Below are 10,529 nucleotides of genomic sequence, written 5' to 3'. Positions count from 1 at the left end.
GGAGTTGCATGGAGCCAAATCTGGCAAATTGGTCACCAAAACCAGTAGTTTTTCTGTGATGTGATGCAACAGTCCAGGTCAGATTTGATTATCTCTGATTTTATGGGAACATTAACACAAATGGCTTTAAGTTCTAATGTTGTGAGCGTTTCAGAAAAGTATAGTGATTTATTATAGTGAAAGTATTAATGGTGCTCCTATTGAGTTTGTTGATTCCTACAAATATTTGGGTATCTTGGTCGATTCGCATCTTTTTTTTTTTTTTTAAGCTCCACGTGGAAAACTTTGTAAGGAAACTGAAAGTTAAAGTGGGTTTCTTTTTCAGAAACAGATCCTGTTTAACCTTGAATGCTAGGAAACGACTTGTAACTGCGACTTTCCTTCCCTCCATTTACTACGGTGACATTATTTACATGAACGCTCCTACAAGCACCCTGCACATGTTGGACACTGTCTATCATGGTGTGCTAAGATTTGTAACTGGCTGCGTACCCACCACTGCACCCTGTATTCACTGGTTAACTGGTCATCATTAACTTCACGCAGACTCTCCCACTGGTTCATTTTCATCTTTAAATCACTTCTTGGTCTGCTGCCTTCATACATCTCCTCCTACTCTGCGTGAGTGCAGCTACAGCGTGCGCTCTCAGGACATTATTACCTGCAGTGTTCCCTCAGTGAGGACTGAACTAGGCAAAAGGTTCTTCTACTACTCCGCTCCTGTTTCCTGGAATATCTTGCAAAAAGATCTGAAACTCTCGACCTTGACCTCTCTAAGTGGCTTTAACCATCTGTCAAGTTCCTAAGAAAAACCAACGCAGACATGTTCCTGTTTTTAGTTTTCTACACCGCATTACAATCTAGCTGTTTTTTGTTTTACATTTTTTAAATACCATTTTATTTTCACCTTAATTTGTACACGTCCTTTATGATTGTCTATTGTTGTCATCACTCTTTGTCAAAATCAAGTCTCTCTTGTAAATGAGTCCCTGAGGCTCAATGGGATTAACCTGTATAAATAAAGGTTGCATGAATAGTTTTATTGCTTAATAAGATCGTACCTTGTTTGTGTTTTAGTTCAAGTTCTATTTTGTGGCACGTCCCGAAGCCGAAAAAATATTCTGCATCTGTGATGGGCAGCTGTGCAAGTACCTCTTTAAGTAAGTCTTAAAACACATTAGAGAAGAGACGAGCAGCCGTTGCTCATAGGAAAAGGGATAATTGTGGATGAAAGGATTAAAGTGAACCCATGGGGTTTCCTGCAGGGTCTTTCTCCTTATTTATCTCTGCAAAGCATCACCCAGGATTATCACTTAGATGCAGCTAAAAGGTAAATGTTTACCACAGGGACCCGATCTGAATAGATCTCAACGGTCAGCTCTGAAGACTTGACTATTGTCTCAACATGAGATTAACCGATTGTCTGAGCTGCATTATTGACCGCGCTGCTGTCCTGTGCCTGGCTGCACCTGTAGCACCACAGCCAACACACAAACCGCAGTAGATGGAGTCCACAGAGAGCAGTGGATTATGACTGTTGGGTCAACAAACAAAAAATGCTCCGTTTTCTTGTGTTTCTCAGGAGTTGGTGGTCAAAGGTCATTATTTTATTTATTTTCCTTTTTTTTTATCTAGAAGTTGACCCAGGTATGAATTCCTGCAGCTTGCAGAGGCCGTCCAGCTAAATCTAGGCCTGCTATGAAGAGGTACAACTGGGAGGTTATTCATTTTGTCTAGTCAATTCTTTTTTTTATTATTCAAAAGTTATGTTGTCTTGATTATAAACTAAGGAAATTATTTAGCCACACACACACACAAGTTAAGGAAGCTACACTGCATTGTCCAATGCATATGTTGTGTAACTGACAGCTGATATCTACACCCCTCTCCTTTTTAGTAGTTTGTTTAGTTACACTAGTATCATGAACACAGCTGCAACAATTACTTTATCAAATATAAATGGCTTCTTTGAAACCAATAAATACCAATAAAATCGTATCAATGGTGGTTGCTTCCTTCTTCTCCTGAACTTTTGTTTGCACGTTATTTTACGTAGTTACTAGTTCATAAACTTCAAACTAAAAGCTGTATTTCATCCATAGCCTACCCGACACTCCTCTTCCATAAAGGTATTGATTTTCCTTTTGCTGGATGTTGTAAAAGGTCAGTGGTCTGATGAAAGTGTTTAATTTCAAATAACTTCTAACAGAAGCTTTTAGCCAATATTTAAAGATGTACATATACTTCGGAGACCATTCAATTCATTCACAAGAGGCTTAATGAAAACTTAATGGACACTTTGGCAGGCCAGTGGTATTGCGTTACTGACCCGGTGCTGCTTTGTATGGCTCCATAACTCAGGATGATGATGATGCACCTCTGTTTGACTGCAAACACCCTGGGAGTCTATTCTTTTTCATTAGACTGTGTCTCACTTGGCCACCGGGTTCTCTTTGACTGGATAATGTTTGGTCAGTGAGGTGTCCACAAGGAGTCATTATTCAAGTTGAGAAAAGCTCATTACCGTAAGTGGTGTCTGGAGTGTGCGACTGAGCTGAGTGGCCCTTGGGAATGGCGTGGTGTGTCCTGAGAGGCAGTTATGAGAGTACCCTGAATACTCATGTGGTGTAAGTATAAAGTATTACTGGTTTTGTCAGTGCTGTCTTTGGAGGACTTGTTTGGTCGGTGCAAAGAGATGCTTGTTATTGCATTGTTTTGTGTCCAATGTGATGGTATACACAAGGTGGACATCATATCGACAGCTTGTTAGTTCCCCAGCAAGCAAAACATTGATGGCGAAAGGGCTAAAGTCGAGCTGTATTGCTGCTGCCGTCCAACTAAATGAGGTCTGAGTGGGTTACTAGGTATCATTTTAAACCAGCTACTAATGACTTCCCCAGAGCTAGCAAAAGGAAGAGGGGAAACGGAGCTGCGTATCCTCCCATTCAGTCTCTGAACTGTACTCTCTTTGGAGTACTGAGCACAATGATTGGTGGCTGGGTACCTGATATGAAGCAGCTATTGGAAATGTTTACAGACACAACAAACACCTTATCATGGTGTTAATGATGGTTCAGAAGTGTTTTTGTAAAAGTTTTGATAAACCAAAAGCCTATATCAGGAGGATACAGAAACATTATCAGAGAAAATGTATAGTGTTTCCCCCCCCAGGTATCATTCCTGTCTCTTGCAAGATAAATTACGCCGAGGCAACCCTTGGTGTATTTGCAGGTAAAATAAGAAAAAGGTAATAGTTTTCTCCTTGAAAGTTTAAGAGCCTGATACAAAACCATCCATTGCAGAATCTTAAATTCCCCATGTTGCTCTTTTTTTTCCCCTTGAGATAAAGTAACAGATCTAGCATGTAACCATTTGCTCATCACGGAGGCTCAAAGGTTGACATTTAACTGAATGTTGTTGTATGCACATGCCTCACTTGTTGCATGAGCATTTAGCTTTGGGTAAAATGTAAATTATAGCTGCACCTTTCTCTGCAGAGTAATTAAAATTCCAATTGTTCTACTGGTTGAATGACTGTGTTCATCACAGTTGCTACGTTCTTAATAATGCCTCTGAATTAATCTTGTAGCATCTTTAAACAAAGTTTCAATAATTGCCTTCAACTGGATGAAAGCAGCTGATAGAATAAAAACAACATATATCACAATTAGAACATCTCTATATGAAGGTTTAATTTACCTGTCTTAACTTTTAATATTTTTATCCATTATATTTCATCTGTTTACTTTCTTTGAATAGTGAAAGGCCGTTCCCTTCCCTTTTTCAGTTTCCCCATCAAAGCAATGGCTTAGTGGACCGCTTTCACACAATTAAAAAGTAGTCTTGCGTAAAGCTTTGCACAAAAAAATACAACTTCTAAGTAGGTCTGTCGCAATAAACAAATCAATTAATTGCATGATAAATGAAAAGTATCGACCTCATTTTCATTTATCGGCTTTATCGTTTCTCTCTCTCTCTATTGAAGACACGACTCAACGCTCTTCACTAACCCGTCCCTTTCGCTTTTCTCGTTAAAATCCATTTTAACTAGGGGTGCACCGATTGCAGTTTTCTGGCCGATCTCTGATCACCGATTTCTAAAAAGTCTGACCTGCCGATTCCGATTTTGGCCGATACCGATTTTGTTTAATAAGTGACACTGTCAGGTGTTGTAAGGTCACAATGCACCTTCAATTTTCTAATATTTTATTGAAAAACATACCCTTGAACAATATCCTAGAAACAATACAAACTTGTTTTAACTGGTCATGAGGTAGTGCTCTGAAATATGAATGAAGTTCAGACAATTGTTGTTAAAAAAAAAATTGGTTTCTCATGCAAGTATCAGCCGATTTCCCAAAATTAAGGAAATCGACACTGATAAATCTGCCGGCACCCCTAATTTTAACCATCCAAAATCGTGTTTTTGGATTGTTAAAAGCAGCTAAACAGAGAAGCTAAGCTAACAGGCCAACCTCAGGAAAACAACGCCGTCTTGTCGAAGCTCAAATTCACGGTTGAACCCCATGCCTTCGTCTAAAAAGTTGTTTTTCTTTGCAAAAAGAAGCTGAGAAATTGTTTACTGATTTTTTTTTATTTAAAAAATATATATATATTTTTAAGCTGTGTGAAAAATGAAATGCTGAAGAGCTCAAACCACACCGAGCGTCCGCCATTTTGAGAACTGAAGAGAGACGTCCCATGTCACGTCAAAGGGCCTCCTTCCCATTTTTCTTAGAGACATGCTGTTCGCGCCCCCTTTGTCCATCCTTCGGTTCAAACAGTCTTTACTACCATCAAGTGGCCAAAAAATGTACTACACACAAATTAAAAATTTCTTCGTAAATTTAACAATTACTAATTCTTGTCAAATTTCAATCAATATTGTCATTTATCACAATATTTTCTGAGACAATTAATCACCCAGCTTAATTTGTTATTGTGACAGTCCTACTTCTAAGGAAATACACCATTTGTGTGAAGCTCATCAGAGTTGTCATACTTGAAGTGTTGGATCACCGGGTCTTAACCTAATTTAGGTGTTGACAGGCGCACCTGTCTAATAAATGTGAGGCATGTATTGCTTTGACAAGTCTCCTTTTATTTTATCTCCTTACCAATTAGAGATGTAGATCTGACAGGTTACTCAGCCCTGGTAAATCTTTCTTATTCAGGATACGCCCCGTTGATCTTGTAGCATGGCGTTTGCACTCAGACCCCCACACTGCATCCCACTGTTGGGTGCCTGAACAGTGTCACATTGTTGTTGATGCCCTGCTTCTCCACGCAACAATACACTCGCTGCCTTGGTTCTGTAAGCCTGACGCTAAGAGGCTGAAGTTGGCAGCCCAACAAAAGGATGTCTATCCACCGTGTGCTCCTCCAAACATCCGTCACCCATTAAATCTGTTGTCACTACAAGTGCATTCAGCTCTTTGGCTATCTCATTCCTTCTTTTTTTTTTTTTTTTTGATCTGTTCGTTTCTTTGGAGATTTTCATCCGCAGTAATCCAAATGATTGTGTCCACTTCCAGCTCTTTCACATTGATTCTGTTATCCCTCGCAGCTTAAATGGATTCACTCTTGGGCATGTTGGACTGTTTTGCATGTGTTGTCTGGGTTAAGACGAGCTGACAGGCGAGTCTTTGGTGATTGAGTCTGAGAAAAATAAAAGTGAAAGGTGGTTGTTGTTGTTGGCTTTCTAGAAAACCTGGGAAGCTGTGCTATGAAAGCCTGTGGCCATTTACCAGAGATTTAAAGAAAGCCGCATAGACGAGGGTGGCCTGGCTATGTCGGCGCCAGCATTCTTCAGGTTCACACACCGAGCACCTGTTACTTATTTGTCTGTTTTACTAGGGGTGCAAATCTGTGTCTGGTGATTTGATTCTGATTTTTGGTGTCACGGTTTGATTTAAAATCGATTTTTCGATTCAGAAACAATTTTTCTGTTGAAATGGTCATAAATTTTGTTTCAATTATGTAACCGACAATCTGTAAAGGTTAAACAACAATATAAACAAATATAACATTCATTTAAAACGATCATTTTAGGTTATTTACTGTAACAAATCTTTTTTCATCATTTTGTATTCATACCAAAAATAGGAACAAATATAGGTGTGCATAAAATTGTGTAACTTAGGGTGCATTCACACCAGCCCTGTTTAGTCCGCTTTAATCGAACTCTAGCCCGTTTTCCTAGAAAGTCCGGTTCGTTTAGGGAGGTGTGAACACGCCATGGAACTCTGTCACGGAACAAAAAGGCGAACTCTGGCCTGGGCTAAAACCTAGGTCTCGGTCCGGTAGAAGCGAACTCCAGCGCGGTTCGAGTGCAGTGTGAATGTAAACAGACCGAGCCCCGCTCCACAGGACAAACAAACACGCATTTCTCTGACCTTATATGGAGCCGTCAGCTGCCTTGTGTGGAAAAACAATATTCTCCATGGTCTTCTGTCTCATCTTCTGCTCATGCCACGTCCATCCATCCATCCATCCATCCATCCATTCATTATCTTTACCCGCTTATTCCATTTTGAGTCACGGGGGGTCGCTGGTGCCCATGTCCAGCAATCACTGTGCGAGGGGCGGGGTACACCCTGGACGGGTCGCAAGTCCATCACAGGGCCACATAAAGACAAACGAGACAAACAACCATTCACTCTCTCACTCACACCTAGGGACAATTTAGAGTTACCAATCAGCCTAACACGCATGTTTTTGGTCTGTAGGAGGAAACCGGAGCACCCGGAGAAAACCCACGCATGCACGGAGAGAACATGCAAACTCCACCCAGAAAGGCCCCTGGACCGGGGTTTGAACCAAGGACCTGCTCACTGAGAGGCAGCAGCTCTACCAGTTGCGCCACCGTGCTGCCCATGCCAAGTCCATTTTTGAAAAATGACAAAATGTAACTCCCAAAACTGCTAAAACTTGATGCCACTTAGTTTTTATTTTTATTTACAGAAGAAGTGTCTTCAGAGGTTTTTGTGTCGTTTCTTTCAGTAGTTCTTGGTGCAGCGCCCCCACAGGCGAGCGGGGGAATAAGTTGGTTCAACAGGTTGACTCGACTGCACAGTGCAGTGTGAATGCAAACGCACCAGCTCAAATGTAAACAAAAGGAGGGGGGGGGGGGTCCATGTTTTGTATTTTGTACTTGCTTGGATGTCAAAGGTCATAAATATTTTGTCTATAGAGGACTGCATATGTGTTGACCCAGGCCTCTCGGTAACCCTCTGACCAGATGTGAGCTGGACTTGGCACACTTATCCAGCATCTTTTAATATTCATGTCCTTTCACCTCTACAGGGAGCAGACAAAACCCAAAAAGGACCGAACGGCCTCAGTGCCTTTGAGGCCGCTGAGAACGAAGCCATAAAGGCTCTGCTAAAGTGAGACACCACAGTATCGGAGGTGGCTGGACAGGTGGATGAACAGGCCTACAGATGGATGCAGTGGTCCCCTGACAGAAGATGGACTCGCCCCTTTTACCCCAATCAACCTCTGTCTCTACGCTGCTTTTGTCCATTTGTTGGAAGTTCATTTTGTCTGTCTGGTGATTTTCCTTTACCTTGTTTTGTTTGGTTTTATTTTTCCCTCCCCCCAAGTGTTTGGGATAGTATTTTCTCTACTTTTGGCCTCTGTCTGTTAGGAGGACATACTACGTCTCCCTAAGACCAAATTCTTGGGGAGTCTTGTTGAATTTGAATCGTAAAACACTGTTCAGGCTAAAAAGCAGACTTTACACCATAAATGCAGGTTTGTCGCTTAAATGCTCATCGTAAATCCTGCTTTCTTGACCTGTAAAAACAATAAAATGCTAAATGTGTTATTTCCACAATTTTAATTTCTAATAGTGTATGGCCAGAGCTTGGATCTTGTGAGCTGCACTGTGCTATACTAGATAGAATAAAAACAACGGTTGTAATGTTTCATCATGTAAAAACAGAAAATCACATGGTATGGCTTCTTCATTCTTTTTTTTTTTTTTTTTTAATCATATAGACCGAACTGTCTCTCACACCCCATGTGGAAACTTTTAAAATGTTGGGTTAGAGAACTCGAGGTCACCGTCTGTTTTTTTTTTTTTTTTTTTTAGCCACTCGTATATCGTATTGACAAGTTTGCATTATTAATAAATCATGAACCTTCTGTATTCTTTGAGCAATCATCATGCTGGTTAACAAAAAAACTTGAATGTTCTAGTTTTAAAATCTATTGAATCCGTTTTGAAATAATGCTAACGGCACATAATACTAGAAACTCCAGAAATGTCATTTCTTCTTTAGAAGTGAGCTTTTAGAGCAAAGAATCCTTTTGAGTTGCAGAGTCCTTTTTCAGATTTATTATCAGTGAGCTCAAAGATGTGTGAATTATGGGTAAATGGGTTGAAACCTGATTTCGGTGTGGGGGGTATTCTCCTTGCCTTGGATTTGGTTAGATGCCCTGCCTGTTTTGCTGCATGTCAAAACTGCCTCTGCTTTCTGCTCTAAAACAGTTGCTGTCCTCAGTTGCTTTCAAATGAATTACTAGTGTGTAATGGACAAAAAAAAAAAAAGATGCTCTCACTGGCTTTGTTGTGACAAATGTCTGTAAAACAAAATAAAAAATACATTATAAAAATTGTTTTTTTTCCCCCCCATTTAAATAATTAACATTTGAAGAAATTCAGTGGTTACGAGTATTATTATTAAACCTCTTATTTTACCAGGAAGGAATCCATTGAGATTATTAATGTCTTTTACAAGGATGTCCTGGGCAATGTGCAAATACAGCAACACCATCTTAAAAACGGTAACCGTAGTATTAAAATATTTACATCAAAACACTACTTAGTAAAACAAAATACATTGCAAGTTAAAGAAATCATAATTTAAGACACTTAAAAGATTAAAGGTGCAAGATGTGACTAAAACCTCAAGACAATTTTTGTTAAACACTAAAGTTATAAAAGACTCCAGCCTCAACTTAAGCTGCATATCATTCCAAGACCGTAAGACAAACTCATCTTTGCTGACTGTGCACAAAGGGTACCTTAAACTGCAGCCAGCTACTAGCCCTGATACTGTTCTGGAGTGAATTGAACTTGGAGTAGATAAAAAACTTCGTACATAAGCCGCTTACAGGAAGAAATAGAAAAACATTTTAGTCTATACAAAAAAACTTAAATTTGAGCTTTTTTGTTAGGTATGTAATATGATGATGAATAAATTGTCTTTATCCAGCCAAATATCAAGATATTTATGTCTACAAGTTATATATCACCATTCAGTGTTTTAAAGGAATGGTTGCTGCAGAATTATGGAAAACCAACATAACTTTGGTTTTGCTAGCATTCAGGACTCATTTTGAATCACGAAGAACATTCTGTAAGGTGTTGAAATCAGTCTGAAGATTTGAGCGTACTGCATCTAGTGAGTGTGCAGACGAGTATAGAATTGTATCATCTGCATACATATGGTAAGAGGAGAATTGAAACTGATCACAGATTTGATTAATATGGAGTAAAAAGATCAAGGGCCCTAAAATAGACCCTTGTGGGACCCCCTTGTTCAGCGTGACCGCATCTGACAAAACAAAGCCAAATCAAACAAACAAATGTGTTTAGTTAAGTAGCTGTTAAACCAGCTAACCAGGTTTGTTTTAAAGCCAAATTTTCGTATGATGTTGATTAGGTGACAGTGGTCCACAGTGTCAAACGCTTTAGTTAGATCAATAAACAATGCTAAACAAGCATGTTTACTTTCAAGTGCTGTTTTAATATCTATCACTTTCAAGGTTGTTCTAATATAAAGAGTAACTTAGATCTATTTATTTTAATTGTCAGTTTAATTCAAGATCAGACTTGTTGCTAGCATGACTCGGCTGCTCATTCAATGATTTTCAGGTCATGTTTTCTCCAATTTTAGGCTATCATGCTAATGTTAGAGTATGGTACACATCATTACAAAATCTATCAAAGCGCATTAAGGGTAACTGATCAATCATGCCTGGATTTATAGCATAATAGGCTGTTAGAATAATCTTTTGTTAAAGTACAGATTAGTGTTTAAATTAATGTGAATGGGGTGAGCCCATTTCCTAGCAGATAAATTCAGCTTTGCAAAAAAGGGGCAAAGGTGATTTTAGGAAACCACCTCGAGTTACAAAAGCTGATTGTAAACCTGGTACAGGATTATGGGGCATAAAATGTCCCGTCGTGCATATATTTTCCATTTTCATGTGTCACTGAATCTGACTGTAATCTGTCAGGACAGGGACATCATGCTGTTTGACAAATTCTACCTTTGTTCATCCCGTAGCCTTGAGCAATGTAATCCGTATTTGTGAATGTATGCAACTCTGTTCCAAGTATTACAAAACCCTGAAACTAATCTCTGTGTTGTACTTACACATCACTCCAGGCTGTTCTATTAGAAAATACACAGATTTTAGCTCCCAAAAGAGTTGTCTACATGTCTAGACTCAAATATGCTCTGTGATAATACGACCACCTCTGATACAAAATGCTTTTTTTTTTCATGGAACATTAA

The 10,529-nt window shown here is 39.4% G+C and overlaps 1 protein-coding gene across 1 annotated transcript in view; it reads left to right on the top strand.

Annotated features, from left to right (window-relative positions):
- The window catches only part of mtpn (myotrophin), an 18,603-nt gene extending 9,984 nt beyond the window's left edge, over nucleotides 1-8,619 (top strand). The window contains exon 4 of the mRNA XM_037696054.1: nucleotides 7,306-8,619. Within this exon, the coding sequence (XP_037551982.1) occupies nucleotides 7,306-7,392 (87 nt within the window). The 3' untranslated portion in view covers nucleotides 7,393-8,619. The remainder of the gene's footprint in view (nucleotides 1-7,305) is intronic.
- Nucleotides 8,620-10,529: the final 1,910 nt, after the last annotated feature.

Source organism: Nematolebias whitei, chromosome 22, assembly GCF_014905685.2.
Source record: "Nematolebias whitei isolate Nwh7 chromosome 22, NemWhi1, whole genome shotgun sequence".
In the NCBI taxonomy this organism is placed as follows: domain Eukaryota; kingdom Metazoa; phylum Chordata; class Actinopteri; order Cyprinodontiformes; family Rivulidae; genus Nematolebias; species Nematolebias whitei.
The sequence above is the reverse complement of the archived record's forward strand: the minus strand, read 5'-3'. Positions and strand labels throughout refer to the sequence as shown.